The sequence below is a fragment of the Hipposideros armiger genome, unplaced genomic scaffold (genome assembly GCF_001890085.2).
Source record: "Hipposideros armiger isolate ML-2016 unplaced genomic scaffold, ASM189008v1 scaffold_176, whole genome shotgun sequence".
Lineage (NCBI taxonomy): Eukaryota > Metazoa > Chordata > Mammalia > Chiroptera > Hipposideridae > Hipposideros > Hipposideros armiger.
In genome coordinates this window covers 1,350,029-1,370,955 of record NW_017731526.1, presented here as the reverse complement: position 1 = coordinate 1,370,955, position 20,927 = coordinate 1,350,029, and the positions used below count along the sequence as shown (strand labels likewise).

The 20,927-nt window shown below is 37.8% G+C and overlaps 2 protein-coding genes across 2 annotated transcripts in view; one reads left to right on the top strand and one right to left on the bottom strand.

Moving 5' to 3' along the window:
* Positions 1–20,927, bottom strand: part of CCDC191 (coiled-coil domain containing 191) — a 78,098-nt gene that overhangs the window by 46,229 nt on the left and 10,942 nt on the right. Inside the window, exons 3-6 of the mRNA XM_019652224.1 lie at positions 18,656–18,834; positions 16,475–16,698; positions 13,384–13,537; positions 2,432–2,622 (exon numbers count right to left, since the gene is read on the bottom strand). Of these exons, the coding sequence (XP_019507769.1) occupies positions 2,432–2,622; positions 13,384–13,537; positions 16,475–16,698; positions 18,656–18,834 (748 nt within the window). The remainder of the gene's footprint in view (positions 1–2,431; positions 2,623–13,383; positions 13,538–16,474; positions 16,699–18,655; positions 18,835–20,927) is intronic.
* Positions 9,571–20,927, top strand: part of QTRT2 (queuine tRNA-ribosyltransferase accessory subunit 2) — a 49,276-nt gene continuing 37,919 nt past the window's right edge. The window contains exon 1 of the mRNA XM_019652273.1: positions 9,571–9,804. The gene's annotated coding sequence lies outside the window, so the exon portion shown is untranslated. The remainder of the gene's footprint in view (positions 9,805–20,927) is intronic.

Genomic DNA, 20,927 nt, shown 5'->3' with positions numbered 1-20,927 from the left:
CACCTGAAACTAATAATAATAAAAAAATAAAATTAGTTAATTTAAAAAAATGCTATCAAGTTAAATTGCAGGAGCGGAAGCAACTGAGCTCTTCATTCATTCACTGACTCACTATTTAACAAATATGTATTCAGTGTCCACTGAGCTATTGGGAGAAACCGTGATGAGCACAGGAAAGAGGGTCCCAGCTCTCCTGACACCCTCAATCCCACTAACATTTCTTGGTTTCTACATGCACCAAGAAACCAAGTCATCCAACTTATTATCCTAAACCAATCTCTAGAGCAAAGTACAACATGCAGAGAGCCAGGGATTTGTAGGCAAGCAGCACAAAGTACGGTTTGTATCTAATAGATCCTTTCTTCTCATGTTTCCAGCATGACTTCTCATTTCTTAATTACATCTGCAGCCATCTAAAGTCAATTACTATATAACTGAAAAGCATGGCTGTCTTAGGGAACCTTTACTTGGATGCTATCTAACACAGCTGTGTGGCATAGGAAAACGCAGCTGACTCAGGATCAAAGAGACCAGTCTCTAGTCTTGGACTAGTTACTCTTAACTTTAAGCACTTGAGAGAACTGCATACCCGCTCTGGGCCCTACTTTTATCATGTGTAAAATGAGGGGCTGGATTAGACAATCCTTGAGGTGTCTTCCTGCTCTAAAGTTTTATAGTAAAAAATTATTATAAGTCAAATATTTCCTATCTCTGACAGTTTAAAAAAATGTAATAACCATTTTGAACATTTAAAAATAGATACCTGAAAATAATTCACAGATATGAGACAAAAAGTTCTGAGATCTTTAAAAAAAATTGGCACATTATGCTATTATGTAACCTCTATTTAATGTTTTTATATTTAAACAGTTTAATTGGAATGGAATCTCAAGTTCTTTAGATTTTTCTTTCTACAAGTTTCTTCTGGCATGTAAATTTCACAGGCCACTTTTAACTTTAATATCTCAGTTTCTACCTCCTTTATGACCTCACCCATGTTGCTTCCCCTTCACAAAATCTCCGGTTTCCTTTCTTTATCCAACAAATCCTGAAAGCCATTCCTTTTTCAGTTAGATTATTATTCCAATCCCTTATATCAATCACTAGGTCCTAAGAATTTAGAAACGACTTATGGAAGAGTTTTCTACGTTGACCTTTTTTTATACTGAAGATTTTCCCCAGCATACTGTAGGAAAGTAAAATTGACTAGGTCACCCTCCTGCTTAAAAACCTTCAAGAATTTACCTTTCTTTACAAAAGAATACCTAAATTCCTTGTCCTGCGTTCAAGCCCTTTTGCAAGTTGAACTTGACAACCACGTGTTTGGTGATCTCCAGCCAGTCTGGATGGCTACACTCCATGCCGTCATCTCATCTCCCCATTCCCACCTAGGAACATCCTGCTTATGGTGCACAGCCCAGCTCACAGCCCACCTTTTTGATAAAGCCTTTCCTGGCACTGGGCAGGAGGGGCCTCCTCAGTCACAGCAACACTTCCCTCTGCTAAGATCTCAGCAGCAAAAGGGGATGCATTACTCAGCTGCTCAACCCTGGTACTGTTTCTAGGTCTTCTTTTCCCCACAAAATTGTGAGCTCTTTGAGGACAGGGGGTGTCGGTCTCCTATGTGTCCTCACCAGGGCCCAGTGCTGTCACAAGGTTGCACAACTCCATGAGGCACCATTCTCCTCTACGTAACAATGCTTTCATATGCCATTCACTGAATTTTTCACCCTCAGTGAAGAACAGAGTTGCTGGTGGAGAATTGAGCCCACGTGAGAACATGAACTGCCCTCTCCCAGATAAATGGTTCCTTCTACATCTATGACTTTGGTTCAAGAATGCAAAGTGAAACTTGGAAATGAAAAAAACAAAATGTATTTAATTTTAAGATGATGGAACAGAGAAAGTTTTATTTGAAGACAAATTCTGTCATTCACAAGAAAAAGAGGGAGTAGATATATAGGTGTCAAAACCTCTATATAAAGTGAGGAACAAAAGACGTGGGAATGGCAGAAATCATCCTTGGCAGGTCTGCCCTCCCAGTGGATATTCCCTGTGTCCCTAATAAATATTCTCTGTGCAGACAGCGACTTCTACCAACATGAATTACTGGTATATGAACTAAACTCTGTCTTTTGAATTGTAAGTTGGTCCAAGTGAAATGCTACTTATATCAGAGGACAAGGGAAAAAGCATAATACTTGCTTCCTTTAAAAAAGGAAAGCATGCACATTAGTACGTGTGTTTTACTCAAATAATTTTTTTGCTTATAATTTTCAGTTTAATTTTTCTAGTTTAGGATGTAACATAGGAAAACAGTGGATGAGATGATTCTAGAGAACAGTGTTTTTAGAGTTCATTTCGGGATTCTTCAAGACAGAGGTCCTAGATAAACACACTGGAAGGATTATCATAGCATAAATAATAGTACCTGTTTTCTTCCCTAAGGTCGTTTTCCATGGCGCGCGTCTCCCGTTCCAGCTTCTGAGATCTTGTGTAGTCTCTCCAGGCCTTCAGCACCTTCAGCTGTAACTTCCACTCAGACAGGGTCCCCGCTTTTCCCAGCTTAATCCTGTCATCAAGAATCAGCTTGTGCCAGGCAGAGAAGTAGCGCTTTTGACACTACAATGGAAACATTTGGAAAATCACCACTGATCAGCGCCAGTGTTTCAAATATCTAATAAGAGTCCCGTCCTCAGATTTCCCCCTCACACTTTTTCTTACAGATCTAGGAATTGTTGTCTTAATGGGAAGGGAACAGAGAAAGCACGACTGCTTTATGCAAATAATGATAAGAAATATTCAAGTCATGAAACTGAGGTACTCTCAGCCTCATGACTTACACTAGCATACTTAATTCTCATTGTTAGTCACCAGTGGCTGTGAGGGGCAGGAGGGACAGTCACATCTAAGATCTAAGTTACAGGGTTTGTTTGAGAGGCTTGAAAGACCTGCTTCCAGCAGGATCTTCCCTGTCAGGCTGTCTTGGAGTTTAAAATACCAACCATTTAATTCATTCCTACTACCAGCGCCACACAAACGATCGTGGGAGATCCCACAAGGATGGACTGGGTCCTCTGGTCCCTGGGAACAAGACAGTTAACAACAAGGGCTTCCGCTGGGCTACCAGTGACCATGTCAGGGCCTTGGCTGAGCAGGCCTAGAGAGAGACTAGACGCTCAGGCTGCCTGCAGTCTTCCACTATATGCATCTGACAACAAATCAGACAAGGTCTACTGACCCTAAGGGTGTCCTAGAGAAATACTTATGGTCCTAGTATACGAAAATCTCTGAGAGCTAGTCCTTGCCTGTATCTTTTATCTTCACAGCAAACTTTCCATTCCTACATCAAATTCCTTTCAGTTATTGGCCTTACACCAATGATGGTTCACACTTTTCTATCTACAGTCATACTAATTTCTCCATCCCTTTCTGCCCTCTCTCTCTGCCTGACTACTTCAGGAGTCGCCTCTCTTAGGAAGCCTTCCTATTGCCAACCATTCTCCCCAAATGTAAGTGCCCTTCCACTTGTTCCCAGAGCAACCTATGCTTTCTTCAGTCAAGACACTAATCATATTGTATTATAATCAACTGTTTACTGGTTTCACTGGACTGTGAACCTCTGGGAGGGAAGGACTGGGTCCCATAAATGGGAACGGCAAATCTGGGAATGGTATCAAGTGTGGGGAGCACTAACATAGAAAGTAACCTCATAGGAAATGACCTTGTGGGGGTTACGGGGATGCCTAATGACCAGCTTTAAGAACTTTGTAGCCTTATCAGGGTCAGCTCGACTTATTGCTCCTTTCTCTATAAAAATACATATCTTTCACTATTTCAATATTTAGTAGGCACCCACCACTATGTTTGAATTTGGGGACTCTGAACATAGTTGTTTAAGATATAATCTCTACTTTTGAGAGGTTATAGGGAGAGAAAATATGTAAGTTAAAAGACCAACAACATAAGGGAGCATATGCTAGAATCTTAGAAATAGCCTATTTGGCCAGAATTACTTTTTACATAGGAAACCAGTTACATTTCCATTTAGACAAACTATAAAATCTTGTTTATTTTCCATCAGGAGAAACCATGGAAAGCTTTTTAAAGTCCTTGTTCCCTTTTCATTATGTTAAACGAGGGCACATTTTCTAGACCTTTACCATAGATCCCATGGAAGGAGGGAGAGGAGGGAATGGAAGAAGAGAGGGATGTAGGAAGGGAGATTTGCTGAATATAGGCTGTCTTCAGTCATAACAAAGAAAAGGCACACAGCTGCCAGGTTGAGGAGGTATGCTTTTTGCATTATTATTTATCCCACAAAATACAGCATGAAAAAAAAATGTGTTAACTTGTGCCATAGTCAAAAGAAAATATCCTGTGTTTATTTACCAGATTCCTCTTGAAGGACTTGATTTTAACTCCTGGGATAATTCTAATGATGAAATAGCACAAGCATAATCCACCTTGAAAATAATAACATTAACAGTGCCCTTCCTGGAGTTCTATATTCCTTTTCTCTGTACAGTTTGAAGCACCTGACGTGTACTATTTTGTTAATTTGTAGAGCATCATTACAAAATAGAGACTGCAGATATTATTATGATTTACCTTCCAAGCTAAACTTCAAGTAGAGAAGGGTTAATGATTAAATTTACACAATGAAGAGTTAGTGGTACACCTAAGACTAAAACTAAAACATTCTGGCAGCCTGATGACCCTAATCTCTTAGGCAAAAAGTTTCTCCTAAAAAGGAAGGACAATTTTTTTTTTTTACTTCTTTTACACTTAAAGACAAAGAAATCAATATATAACTTACTACAAGTAGAAAAGCACTGCTAGAACATATCTGAATTTAAGAGGGGAAAATTTGAGTTTATAAATGCTCTACTCAATATATTTGTTTAAAAATACTTAATTTTAGACTTTGAGAGCAAAATGATTAGTGGTAAAGGTCTATAATTCAGTTTCACTACACAGAAGTTAATAGCAACCAAGGGACAGACTCATAGGACAACTGCCTTCTTGAAATCAACTTGCTATTAGTTTTTTCCCTGTCTCTACAAAGAAGCAATCCCAGTAAAATTTAAATAAAAAAAAATAAAAGTATGAATCAAGAATAGGTGCTCAGTTATTCTTGATTTGCAGCAAACATTATTCAGGCAAACAGGAACATCAAAAACGTGCTCAGAGGAAAATATTAGGAGAAGGAAAATCCTGTGCACCCTCTCTGGGAGGAGCTGTTATTTAGAGGAAGCAAGCGGGGGTGCACTTCCTTGTCATGAGCGACTTACTCTATCACCCAGCTGAGCTCCTGCTGCTCCCAGACCTGCTTCTCCTCTTCAGTTCTACACTCTGGAGCCACAATACTGCTTTATCCCTTTCCTCTTTGAAACAGAACAATTATTTAAAACCACAGCTGGGTTGGAAGAGGAATACATTCTGTTTAAACCAGAAGAACTTAGTGTTTTAACTAGCCAGACGTCTAGTCTGACCTCTTGGCATTTCTTCCCTAGTTCACTTATTTCTACACCATGTTTTTTTTTCCTGATAGATTTTCAAATATGGTCATGCATTCTTTTACTAACTTCCACGTCTCTCTACATAGTTGGGTGATAAGTAAGGCTTGATACAGGTCAATAAAATACTGAAAAAAACAACAAACCTGTGGGAAGGAGTGTTGCTAAGTACATACCTATAATAATTTTTGGAATAAAATACTACACAGTGAAATTTAGAAATTTTCTAAGTGAAATGCTTTTCTCCTCTCAAAATCTTCTCCAAGACATCACTAGGTTGTGAAGGGTTCCACTCAAGAGAAGAAGTGACAGTTCACCCCGCTAAATTTATTACCTGCACTGGCGTTGCCCCGTTTTGTTGGCAGGAAAATCTCTTTTCTGAAGTATAATCACACTGCTGTCATTGGGCATGATTGACGTGAGGTGGAACAGCAATTTGCTATCCAATCTTCACTGTAATTCTAACCCTGTCACTAGAGATGCTAGTCCTGATTAATGAAGAGGGTACCTCATCAGAATTCCTCAGCTATTTCCCTTTTGTCAGAGAGCTCAGCAATAATTGCATCAAAATTATCTGTCACGGCAAAATAAACAATGAATTGTGAAGAAGACAAAACTGTCAACAAGTTCACAATTTATTTCTGCCGGATGGAAGTAACTGTGGTGCAACCAGTGGTCCAGGGGAGTCGGCCAAGGCTCGGATGTCAGAAATAAAGCTATACTCCCCACAGGGCCCCAACTGACTCCCTGATGTGCACAGGCCAAAAGGAACAGGCACCCTATTGCTACATAAAAAAGCAATCCCCAACTTATTTTTTTCCTTTTGGGCACTACTATAGCTGGCCAGAAGACCCCACAGACCGTATGAAGTGCTAGGGTGTTGAGGAGAAGAGGATCTTTACCATGGCAAAATAAATGCTCCTGGGAAGAGGTAGCACTGAAAATCAGTGGTAACCTGTGAACCATCCTATTTCTGATGTTTATAATTTTTTTTTTTGAGTTCTGGAAATTTTCTCTCTTTTTTTTAAAAATTATTTTTTATTGTGAAATACATTTTTTGACTTTATAATTTTTAAAAGAACACAGGGGAAAACATTGTGTCCCCCATCTCCAAGTATATATACTCCTGTAACTAATCATATTGGAGAAAAATAAAGTCAGCTCTCAGCACACAGTGCCAAGACTGGGACTTGTTGTTGAGGTCCATGGGAGAGCATGGAGGCCTAAACTTTGACAATCACTGCTGTGTAAAATGCTACCTGTGTCTACTGGCTATAGACAAAAAGCTGCTTTTGTTATACCCTGGAAGATGTGATGCTCATTTTACTTCTGTATTTAATTTTTTCCTACTTCCTTTCATAAAATAAAAAGAAAAAATGCTTATTACGGAAATTTAACGAACATACCCAAAAGCAGAGCAGAAGAATAAAACCCTCACTAAGATTCAAAAGTTATCAATGTTTTGCTAATCTTGTTTCATCTCTCCTCTATCCACTTTTTTTTTCCTGGTGCATTTAAAAATACATCCCAGACATCAGACATTATATCATTTCACCCATAAATGCATAAATGTGTATTGCTAACATAAGGACATTTTGTAAATTCTTAATTCTGCTGAGAACTTTCAATCAATAATATTGCTGTAATTATCTAATACGGCTTCACTCTAGTAGTAGAATTTCAGAAAGCAATTGCTTAGTCTTGTCATAACAGTAAATTCTTAAACAATAAAAAACTATCTGGGATCTTTTAAAGAAGAATGACCAGAACATAGCCTATGACAGTATTCGTTAGGCTAGAGCTCCTTTCCCAGCATAGCTTGGACCAATTTTCATGACTCATGTCTTTAAGAGGGAAGGCAGATCTATGGCTCCCCATTACCTCTTTCCTTTCTTCCTTCTTCCCCTTCTAGACCTTCTTCCTCCTCTCTATGAATCCCCACTCCCTGCCCACTCTCTCCCACCCCCAGCCACACACACACACACACACACACACACACACACACACACACACACTTTGCTAAAAGTACAGCTTACCTCAGAATGTATTAGACAAACACTTGATTCACTCTAGGGCAGTCTGGCAGTAAGACAATGATATGATGTCATTTGTTCCTCACCCATATGGTTCCCAGGATCCTTATAAATATTCACCTGAAATGCCTAGTGTTTAGGGGAAAAAGATATTCTACTCTGTACAAGTTTAGAGAATGGGCTTTCTTTATGAAAAAGGCTTTTTGTTAATTTTTTAAAAGCAGAAATGAATCAGTACTTTTTCCAAAAAACAAAAAAAGAAAAATTAATCATATATACATGAATGGAACCTCTGGGATCAAAAAAGGCTTCATGGCATTTTGAAAAGCAAAACACCAGTGCAATGTGTTGGTAAGCACTGTCCCTTCTGTGAGAATGGGAAGCCTGGATTACTTGTAGGGTGAGGGTAAGGAAGACTATACTAACAAAATAAGCAACCTCCTTACCAACGCTAAAATTTTACTGGGAAGTTTGACAGAGACTTAGCTATATGAAGTAACATATGTAACACACGAATCCCAATATTCTTCATGTGTGTGCCCTACGTTTCTCTCTCTGCAGTTTTTTTATTTGCAAAGAGGCGTTCCCTTCATTGCCTTCCCTGAGCAGACAACATTGCTGAGAAGGTGCTTGCTATGTGTCAGCTCAGACATGGTTTTGCTGCAGTAGTGTGTAGGCGATCCTGATAAAACTAAGATCTTTAGGAAGGGATCATGCTATATAAATGAGGTGCTTAACTACAGTTTTCATCATCTCGTCAGGTCTATTTCCCATATATCTCCAGTTTCCCTTGGTTTAGTTTGGGGTAGCCTTTTGGAAGGCACTATGCCACAACGACTCCCTTTGGTTCATTCTTACCTACTGTCTAACAGAAAAACCCAACCTGTGGGGAGCAGGCTGTAAGCTGACAGGGTCCTCCCAGTGGACGTTCCACCCCCACTGATCCAAGAAGACAAAAGAATAGCTGAAGCTGCAGGAGCTTCTACAAAGGGCATAACAAATGCAACCTGCTTGTGCACTTAGAGAAGTGCATAACAGGATGTAACTTACTATGTCTAACCCAATAAATAGACCTGCTGAAGCTGTTTACTGCTCTCTGCAGCTGCTTGCTGCTATATAAGCGCTCTGCAAAAAATAAACGTGGCCATTGCTCCATCAGCGGTCAGTGGACCTCCTGATCCCAGCTTTTTTTGTCTCTGGGTCTTTCTTTTCTAATCTCCCACCCAGTCCACTTGGTAGCTTTAGCTGATGAGCGGATCTCATCCCCAAACAAATAAGCAATTTTGGTGCCCCCATAGAATTAAGATTTAAGTTAGTGTCAACCCATTTTTCATTGTTCTCTTCAACCTTCACAAGCAGGAAAGATCATAGACTTTCTTATCTCACTAGGAAAATATGAAATGTATTTCAGAATACGGTGAGAACTAAGAAGGCCATTTTCCAAATGGTATTAAGAATTTCATAGTTAATCCCTTTTTGTTACTGTTAATTAGCAACAGCATGTGGATTGCTGAGTCTCCCCAAGAGATTTCACTGCAAGATCAAAGAGAAAATAGGATAGGCTGGAAGTAGAAAGTTTCTATAAAAAAAAATAGATGTTTCTGATAAAACAAAGAGACCTAGAAATGAAATGGGTGGAAAAGATGCATGAATAGTGCTGTACCTGAACTTGTGTTTTGATAAGAAAGCCTGCTCTGTTTTTCTCAGAAAGTCTCCTATTATTGGGTTGTTGGAAAAGTCATGACGCATTTTTGCAATGAAAAACATAGAAAAAATACGTCATGACTTTTCCAACAACCCAATAAATAATATGATCCAAATGTAATGTTAAGAGATTGTTTGGGGGAGCAAAGGCCATCCAGAGTCAAAGCACAAAGAGTACAGGAATGAAAGGAGCCTGAACTACAGCAACTCCCAGAAACAAATTCTTTAAAGCCTTCCTGCAAATACTCTGTACAGCCTGCTGTTGGGTTTGTGCCAGTGAACCCTTCCGAGGGTGCTGACAAGAGCTTCCTGTGATCTCGCTGCTCTCTCCAAGGCAGTGAGGCATTTCCTCTTTTTATCTTGTGGTCATATTTAGGCTGCTGAGTATTCAAGTTTCATTACCCAAGGGCAGCTTCAGGCTCCTTTAGAACCAGGCTAGGAATGAGGACTGGGACCAAGAAAATGAGCCAGAGGGCCTACTAGTCCGGTGGCATTTACGGAGGCTGTCCTGTCTTGAGCCAAGTCTATGTAAAAGCCCGAGGAGTCTGGTAGGTAGATTTTTCCTATGTCTCTGTCACACCCATATCTGGGGGAATCTGAGTTAGAGCTTCACTAACAATATTACAAATGGTTCATATAATCACACTGAAGGGGAAGGAGAAGAAAAGAACTAACTAAGAAACTTTGGAAAATAATATTTTGGCTGATAAGGCTAAAAACAAAAATAACTGTACAAATAGCATACTCTAGCTAGTAAAATGTTTCTATAGCAGTATGGGTTAGCAATTCTGAAAATATAATATACTAGGATTAAACAAATAAGTGAGTATATTTTATATAATAAGTTCCAGGTTTCTCAATTGTCAAAGAAAGAAGTTAAAGACAAGCAAGAAGAAAAGGCTACACTGAAACCAGTGGTGCTGGAGTAGGATTGGAGTTATCATGAACTCATTAATATTTTAACATATATACAGATAGATACAGAAATAAGTTACAAAGGAGGAAGAGGAAAGGACAGCATGATCCCTGTGTTGTTGCACTGAAATTGGAGGTATCAGTGTGAACTCATGGGTTTTAATATGTATACAGATAGACACAGAAATAAACATAATGTGTGTGCATGTGTGGGTTAGCATACAACATATATTTCCCAGTTCTGTCTGCTGAGAGGGCCCAGGAACAACTGATACCCCAGTAGCAGTGAGCACACTTAGTGTATCCAGATCTTGGTTTCCAAATATTATTCTCCAGTAAAAGGAACTAGGGTTCCATGTAGAAGTGGTTGATTCCAGGGCTGAGGCAGGGAAAATACAAGAATGAGCCTGAAACATCTTGTGGTGACAGAAAGAAATGAAGTGCCCAAAAAAGGATGGTAGTATTTTGGAAGGGCAGACGAGTCAACCTGAAAGATTTCCCAATGGCTAAAGTTAGAACAATTTGAGTAACAAAGTTAACAACAATAATATTAGATTATAACCCACAGAAAAAAATAAATATCCATGAGCCTATACTGACACAAATAAATAATTGAATGAATGAATGAATGAACGAACGAATAAATAAATAAATAAATGGGGAAGAAAGGGCAGTTTTTCCTTCTAGAAGAATTTCAATAAATGAAGAAATGAGGGAAATACAAAATCATCACTAGACAAATATCACATTAATAATTGTTACAGGCAAGATCCACCATTAGATGCTTAAATTAATAGGTGAAAGTTTAAGGATAAGCAGGATAAGCAGGAGAGTTGCACAGTTTCACAATATTTCTTCTAAGACATTTATGAATTACAAAGGGGAAAAAGGTAACTTTATAGTGGGAAACCCACTGGACACAATATTAAGTGATCAAGGCTAATACCTACAGTCATAAGACATATTAACATTACGTACCCCGATATGATATACTGAGAAGAGCAGAGCATCACTTCTTGTTGTATGCTTACCGAAAAGCCATATCAATCTGAGCAGCAGAATACCCAAATTGAGTGACATTCTACAAAACACCTGACTAGTACTCTTCAAAAATTTCAAGATCATACAAGATAAGGAAAGACTGAGGAGCTGGGAGGAGACTAAGGAGATGTAACAACTAAATGCAACATGAAATTACAGACTGAGTCCTGGAACAGAAAAAGAACCTTAGTGGAAAAACTAGTTACATTCTAATAAGATCTATAATTTTGTTAACAGTATTTAACAGTATGTACCAACATTAACTTCCTAGTTTTGATAATTATACTATGCTTCTGTAAGATATTAACATTGGGAAAAGCTGGATGAAGGATATTCAGGAACTCGGTGTATTATTTTTGCAACTTTTCTGTATGTCTCAAATTATTTCAGAATAAAAACTAAAAGACAAGTATAGGTTCAAATCAAGCAGAATGTGTGCCAAAATAGAGATAACTTATTCATAATCTCTCATTTTAAAATATACTGGCTGGTCCTTTTAAAACTGAGTAATGTTTTAGTAGGCCACTAAGTTTGTAAAACTGTATTTTTGTCTAAAATAAAGTCCCTAGCACTTGTATCTATAACATACATTATTTCTTCTTATACAGCAGACTTCAATAAAATTTGGAAGTTAATCTTATTAGGAACACATGTCATATTCATCTCTCATTGGTTGGGTAACATATCATGGCACTTTCTCCGCATGCCTTTTCAAGATGGCCCCCAGTACTCATTTCCCGTCCTATTTTCTTTTAGAAATCTTTACTGTTATTGCACAAGCACACAGTAACTCCATCGGTCTCATGAAGGACTCTCATCGAAGAGTCTTTGACAATCTTCCTCAAAATGTTAACCCTAATTCTTAACATTTCCCCCTACCACACTTACCTTTTCATCTCTAAAGCCAAAACTCTGACCAAACTCTTGCTGTTTTATATCTGAATAATTATGGCTGCTTGACCATCAGTCCAAAATGCCACCATCTAGTGTTTAGCTTTTTAAAAAACATTGCTTTGACCTACTTTACTTTTTCCCTCATCTTTTAGTTATCCATATCATATTCAAATTCCTGTTAACTGATTTCCAGGGTCTTTGTAGTCTATTGTACATTTATCAAGCGCCCTCAGTATCTTCTTGACATTCTCTTTTCTCTTGTTAAATCCATTCATTAATGCGTTCATTCCATTAACTTTCACTGAATTTCAGCAATGCCTAAGGCCCAGGGGTGGTTGTTGTAGGAGATATAAAATATATGGTTATCTTTTATATCCAACCTTCTCATTTACAAATCTTCCAAGTAATTCCTTTCATCTGAAATGTTTTAAACCCCAAATTCATAGTGTTATCAATCCCACTTCATTGAAAAACACTTCTGCTTAAGTAAGTTACCTGGGAAAGATGCTCATTTGTAAAAAAAAAAAAAAAAAAATTTGCCAGTTAATTTTACAAAGAGTGAAAGTAAAGAGAGAGAGAAGAATAAATAAAATGCAAACCATGTGTGGATTCCTGACCACTGTGCTGAACATCTCAAGCTGAAGCTGAACAATACTGAATGTCAACTATAACATATATATAGTCATGGCATGTGAAGTACATAGGGAATATAATCAATGGAATTGTAACAGCTATATACAATATGATGTCAGAGGGGTAGTAGATGGGGGGGTTATCACTTTGTGAAAGGTGTAAATGTCTATTACATTGCTTTGGGCATCTGAAACCAACAAAAAAAAAGGGGGGGGGAGCACAAATGTAAGTATATCACTGCTTTAGGATCTGAACTACCAAAAGGCAAGTGACTTTTTGAAAAATTCTTCTGAATTATCCAGAAGACAATGGTTTGTAAGAATGGCAAAGTGGAAGCCAAGCTTTCAAAAACTGCCAGAGATCTACAATTAGTAGTTCAGTGCTATTCTGGAAAGGGTAACTTAGGAAAGTGTCTCCAATTCATACCCCGGTTTCCCAGGATCACACAGAGCAAGTGAGAACAGCCCCCGCACAGGGGATCAGAGCCCTGCACTGAGCCCTCGGCCCCACAGCACAAGGCATGGGCACTTTTGGCGTTTGTGATGAGGCTTGGTTGGGTTTCATGTTACTTTGTCCCATCTCTGACAGGGCCCTTTGTCATTTATGCTACAGAATACCCAGTTAAAAGACATTACGCTTCCCACCTGGTGATTTTCCTTGAAAGTTTGGATTAATAACTCTTTCAGTTTCTTCTTTCTTTCTTTTGCCATTTTTTCTTCATCCAGAAGAATAGGAACACTTTGAAACATGACTCTTTCTGGAATTTTTGGAGAATTTTCTTCTTGCTTCTTCTTTTCTCTGTTCATAACAATTTAAAAACATATACATAAATGATAGACTTAACAAGCAAATACAATCTACCACAGTGGAATGAACACTGCATTTTCCATTAGAAGACACAGATTTTTGATCTGGCTTTCAAACTACATAGTAGGGTGATTTTTTTTTTTTGAGCCTCAGTTTATTCCTTTTTAAAAAAATACAAATTAAATGAAATAAAATTGTTACAATATACTCTGAAAAGTGGAAAGCCCAATAGATATTTTAGTATTTTTATTGAGCTTAACACTGAGCGATATGTGGATCAAAATTTGAGAGTTAACAACTACTGGGTATTCTCTAATATAGACATAAATTCTCTCTCTTCTTATAATGGGGGCACAACAAACGACCCTCAGGTGAGAAAGGAGTGAGGTTTATACAAGAAGACTCTTACAAGGTTTGTAGGGAGAAAAATAATAAAAGAATTGGGTGTTACTGAGTAAGGAGAGAACGGAATTTATATTAATTCTAAAATAGCTAAAAGAAAAAACAGAACTTAATAGCAATAAGGAAAAGGCCTTTAGGCAAGTAATAAGAATCTCTCAGTAACTTTGTTGCTCATCTTTCTGGTCATCCTCTTTCTCACCCACCTAGCTATTCTTTCTCACCCAGGTCACCCCCACTTACATTCATGCCAGCTCACAGCCATTGCTTTCTTTTTGGAGTATATTAAACCACATAGATATGTGTATGTGTACAGTATATATACTATTAATGAGGTAGTAAAGATAATACCTAGTCAGGAATCAGGATTCATGGGCCTTGGTCACAAATCAACTGAAAACTCAGGCAAGTCGCCTAGTCTTTCTCAACTTCACTTTACGTTTGTGGAAACTCAAATTGGGAAATGGATGTCAGAATACTCTGTAGACATTCTCTAATTCTCATGTCTCATACAAGGGGACACACAATGTTATATCTTGTTACTGGTGATGTTAATCATCACTTGGTTAAGGTGGTTTCTCTGGTTCAAAGTTGCTATTTTTCCCTACGTAATTAATAAATCTCTTAGAGGAGACGCTTTGAAACTATGTAATGAAGCCATTTAGGACAGCTTACAAATAAGTTAAAAAGCCCTACCAACAATACAATTTTACTGAATCTTTCCAAATTTACCAATGTCATAACAATGTTACATTAGATGGTTATAGGCAGATCATAGTGGGCATTTAAAGAAATACAGTTCTAATAACATGGATCTGTTCTTTTTAAATAACATTAAGTGTCTGTTGTGAAAGTATCTGCTCACTGTGAAAAACTGGAGAGGTATAAAAGCTATCCTTATTTCTACCTAGAAAAAACCAATGATACCATGTCAGTGCTGTTTCACTGTACAAACATTGTTTATTAATTTCTCCACTATTTATTAATGTCTGCTATGATAAATAATATTGTTTTAATTGTCTTTGTGCACAAATCTTTGTCTGGATTTCTGATCATTTTCTTAGGACAGCTTTCCTAGAGCTGGAATTCTCAAATGACAACATTTTCATGGCTCTTGTTTATTGCCAAATTGCTTTCTGGAACGTTTAAATCAGTTCACCCACCTAGAAGTATAGCACATTATCTGTCTCTCTGTAACCATGGATATGATTTTAACTTTTAAAAGAAATGACTGGTCAGTGAACATGTTGAGTGTCCACTTCCTGCTACCATCAAATGTTACTTGCTTCCCATTTTATTTTAGGTCAGCCTAGATTTCTCAGGGCTTAAGAGCAATCTGAAAAGCACGGTTGACCTTAGCAAGAACTCACTAAAAAACACTTGTGATTGCTTTCTGAAAGGAATGGCATGTCTGGAGGAGGCCTGAGCCTGGCACTTGAAAGAGTGAAGCGAAAATCCACTTCCACGCTGTTTGAAATCTGGGAGAAGGAGAGCAATCAAGAACACAGGGGGACAAGCTGCGTGGGCTGATGTGGGTGGAAGGGATTATCTAACAGGTCTTTCGGGCCTCTCAGTCTGAGTACTCAGGCACTTCAGGCACGTTGTTCCAAGGCTGTTGCAGTTCACGCATCAGTGCTGTTTCTCCAAATAAATATATTAGTTATTTCATTTATGAAGCTCATTTTCTGCATGCGGATACGTAATAGTACTACATCCTGTGAGAATGATTTTGACTTTCCTTTTAAGTGAGATATCCTTTTTCCTTATCAGTGGCAGTAGGGCCGTGGAGACTCTCTGTTAATGATTATCAGAAGACAAGACACCGATGCAAGTCACAATAGGACGAGGCACAATTAACAGACATGCATAAGGAAACACGTTAAACCTTAGAAATGTTCAGGTAACCACAGCCGTGCAAACTAACCAATACAATACCTATTAAAAGTGCAAAATGTATTAAAAATGATGATACTCCTCAATGCCGCAAAGTGTGGTAAACTGGCCCACTGCCAGCAATTGTATAAATAAGTACAACCCATTTGGAAAGCAGTTTGGCAATGTCTCCAGAGTCATAAAAAGGTCTGTACCATTTAACTCAGTAATTATACTCCTAAGAATATAATTCAAAATAATGAGAAACGTCTATGCTTAAGGATGCTCACTGCATACTGGAGAAAAATCTAAATAGCCAAAGGGCTTACCAGCATAAGGCTTGCATAAATTATGGAATAGGAACTCAATGGAGTTACATACAGAGCTCAGGACTCCAGGCAATGTGTTAATTACAACACACAGAATAACAAATTCAATGTATGTTGCAGTTGCAATTAAGTATGTAAAGGGGCCAAGACCAGGAGGACATGCGGAAAAGTGAAAATAGTTCATTTGTTAGGATGGTGGAATAGTGGGTGATTTCTCTGTTGTGTTTTGTCATTTTAATGTTTGTGCATTTAAAAAAAAATTTGAGAGTGCTTCCAAAATGACTACTGAAAAAAAAAAACCGCACACTGCTCAGCACGGCTGGCTTACGTTTTCCATGCTTCTTCCACAGTGCGCCTCCTCTCAATTATTTCCCTGCGCAGCTTTACCATCTCCCTTTGAATCTCCTCCTCCTCTTTCTTGGCCTCCAGGGCCTTCCTTTTCTTCTCTTCTTGCACAAGGTACTGAGCTTCTAGGAAGATCGATTTTTTCAGGGTCTTTTCAATTCTCTGGCGCTCCAGTTCTTTCTCCCGTCTTAAGCGATTTTCTTTCACCTTAAAGAGAATACAACAAGGGTGACATGCAGCCTTGCAAGTAGAAAGGGATTTGTAAAACTGCAGAACACATTTTGAAGCTCAGAATATACCCAGTTTGAAACATTCATGACCAGAACTCCACCGTTTATCAGAAGAATAGTGGGAATTCATTTGCTTATTGGGTAAGGGCCCACACATAATTTTAAAAGAAGTTAGGTAAGATGACTCCAAAATAATGTGGGAACGATCTGCACCGTGGAAAAGTTGAAAATCTAACGGGTCAGCTGCCAAGTTCTGAACTCTTATTTAGTAATGATTGCCTACCCGTAAGATTTTCCAACATATACATTACTGTTATTTATTTAGACCCCATTTGCATGCTAATTATGATTTTTAAAAGAACACTTTGGGGAGGCTACATTGTAAAGGATAGAACGGCAACTTACAGATGGTCCCCGACTTACCATGGTTTTTAACTTAGAATTTTTCAACTTTACGATGGTGCAAAAGCAATACACATTCAGTAGAAAGTATACTTTGAATTCTGAATTTTGATTTTTTTTTCCTGGGCTAGCAATGTGTGGTAAGACACTCTGTCATGATGCTTGCAAGTGTGAGATGATTTTGCCGAGCTGTAGGCTAACATAAGTGTCCTGAGCATGTTCAAGGTAGGCTAGTTTAAACTATGACATACAGTACGTTAGGTGTATTAAATGCATTTTCGACTCACAATATTTTCAATTTACAATGGGTGTATTGGAACGTAACTCCATCATAAGTCAAGGAGCATCTGTATTGCCTTAAGGAACACCACAGCCCTTTATTCATTTCTATCATTATTTAAATATATTGATGATGCTGGATCATGTTTTGAAATCAAAATGATGAACTTCACAGATTTTTAAAAAAAAATTATTGGGGTGACAATGGTTAGTAAAATTACATAGGTTTCAAGTGTACAATTCTGTAATAGATCATCTATATATTACATTGTGTGTTCACCACCCAGAGTCACTTTTCCTTCCATCACCATATATTTGACCCACTTTACAGGTATTTTTGAGTAAGCACTACAATTTTTTCTCAAATATATTAACTCTTTCTTTGAATTAAGGAATGGTCCTTTCCTTCCTGCTTCACTTTATCCTTATCTTACCATCCAGTTATAAGACTTCTGGAAAATGGCTATCTCTTATTGAACCTTCTTTCCTCCCTTTTATCATAAATCCAAAACAAAGATATATTTCTACCTCAGTTTTTCTAACACCCCAGTGCTGATTAGACATACCTTCTGGTTTAAAGCAATCAGAAATTCAGTGTTACAAGAGGACAGAACACATGTATAGACACTGATTCTGGTTCACTCTTAGTTCTGCACATGTGGCAAAGACTTGGGTCACTCTGATGCTCTGAAGCTCCTCTATAAAGTGTCCAGATGCATCTTTTCCCTGTAACCTACTATTCCCTTTGGGGAAAAGAAAGTTTCCATATGCCTTTCTAATTCAAAACAGCTGAACTGGATTTAATTCAGATCTGTCCTCCCTTTCAAATTATAATCACAAAACGAGTGAATTTTTCAGTTGTCTCGAAAAGAATTATCACTCTAATATTCGCCAGAATATTCATGATATTAATATATTGATGTCACAATTCAAAAACAAAAATCAAGCAAAACCCAATCTACATATTTATGAAACGAAGTACCATATCCAAACTAATGAAGTTTAGCTTACCACACTACTGGTTAAAATCAATTATTCCTTTTTTGGGGGGCTTTCTTAAATTGTTTCCTATCCTCAGTTTACGAACATTATTTTTCTTCCGAAGTTCTTATATTTTATTTTTGTTCTTTCTAACCAAACCACAGATGGCACCCTTTTTCATAATAAAGCCTCTGTCTTTATTTAAGCTTATTAAATGTGTTACACAAAGATTGCTTCCTGTTATCCATTTTAATTTTGTTTTTTCCTCCCACCTGCTTATGTCTCATCTCCATGGTAAGACGAGGATCCTTCTGCTGCTTCTGGTCTTGGTTCCCATTCATTCCAAGATCTTCCAACATCCCAGAATCTACCACATCTTTATGGAGCAGATGGTCTATAAATTTTTGAATGGTGGTACTTTCTTCTTCGTCCTCCAAATAGCTACATAAATCTGGGGATACAGAACAACAACAAAGAAGGGAAATTTTTCAAAAATTTTAATTTTAATATAATTTCCATATCTATGGAACGAGAACTGACTCTGGGTGGTGATATGTGATATATAGATGATGTATTACAGAACTGTACACTTGAAACCTATGTAATTTTACTAGCCATTGTCACCCCAATACATTTTAATTAAAAAAAATAATAATCCTGGTACAATAAAAATGCAAAGCTGTGAGTGCTCAATCAATAGTAACTGATAATGCCAGTTGGATGAGTATAGACCTCAGCAATTACCTTGAACTAAGGTGGAAAAAACCCCTACTCATGAAGAATTGCCCTCATCCAAGTCACCAAAGACTCCCTCACTGTCAAACTTAAAAGCTATTACTTTAAGGATCGGCCGAGTGGCTCAGTTGGTTAAGAGCTCGCTCACGGGTTTGAGCTCTGAGCAACAGCGGTTTGAGTCCGGCCTGAGCTGAGCTGCTGCTGAGCTACCAACAGGTGGCAGGATGGCTCAGCTAAAAAAAATAATAAATAAAAGCTATTACTTCAACCTAAACATCCTTGAGACTGTATTGCTTTTTAAAAAATGGCCTAATTGCAGTATAACAAATAAACTGTAAATATTTAAAGTGTACAGTAAGTTTTGACATATATGTACACCAGTAAAACCACCATTACCATCAAGATAATGAGTACGTCTGTCAGCCCCCAAAGGGTCCCCACACTGATTTGTAGTCTCTTCCCCCCATTCTTCACCATGCTCTCTTTCCTATCCCAAGCAACCACAGAGCCTGCTTTCTGTTACTAGAGATTAGGTTACATTTTCTAGAATTTTGTTTCAATTAAATCATACACTATGTCCTCTTTTTTAGGTCAGGCTTCTTTTACTCATCATAGTTATTTATTTATTTATTTATTTATTTATTTATTTTTAAATTTTTAGTCTCATTTACTTTATATTTTATTCCTTTGTTTTTATTTTATTTTATTTTATTGGGGAACAGTGTGTTTTTCCAGGATCCATCAGCTCTAAGTCAAGTAGTTGTTTCAATCTAGTTGTGGAGGGCACAGCTAGTGGCCCATGCGGGGATTGAACCGGCAACCTTGGTGTTATGAGCACTGCACTCTAACCAACTGAGCTAACTGGTCACCCCAGCATAGTTACTTTGAGATTCATTCATGTTATAGCAATAGTTTATCCTGCTTTACAGCTGAGTAGTATTCCACTGCATGGGTATACCACAGTTTATTCATTCATTCATCTGTGGATAAACATTTGGGTTGTTTCCAGATTTTGGCTATTCCAAATAAAGTTGTTATGAACATTTATTTGTGTAGAAGTCTTTGTAAAAACATATACTTTCTTTCCTCTTGGAAAAATGCCTAAAGGTAAAATCGTTAGATCATAGGCTAAACACTCATATATGTTTAACTTTTTAAGAAATTGCCAAACTATTTGCCAAAGTGGCTGCATGATTTTACTCTCTTGCCTGCAGTGCAGGACAGTTCCAGGACCTCCACATCCTCACCAATACTTGGTACGGTCAGTCTTTTAATTTAAACCATTTTAACAGTTGTACAAGTGGTTATGCATGGTAGTTTTAATTTGCATTTTCCTAATAATATTGAACATCTTCCTTGTTGATATTGTTTAGTATATCATATAGTTCCATACATTATCGAAAATGGGATTTTGAGTAAAGACTTTGTAGGGTGTCATATGAGGACTGGACTTTCCAGGGGATCACTTCACAGATTATATAAATGCCTAACCACTGTGCTGTACACCTGAAACTAATATAAAATAATATTGATGTAAAGTACAGCAAAGAGAATATAGTCAATGGTATTGTAATAGCTATGTATGGTGTCAGATGCGTAGTAGGCTTGGTTGGGTTATCACTTTGTGAGGGGTATAAATGTCTAATCATTATGTTGTTTCATATACCTGAAACTAATAATAAAATTAAATAATAAAAAAAAAGAGGGCCGGCCAAGAGACGCAATGGTTAAGAACTGGCTTGGGATGCCAGAGGGCCCTGGTTCGGATCCCACATATGAGGGCCAGTGACACTGCCCTCCACAGCTAAG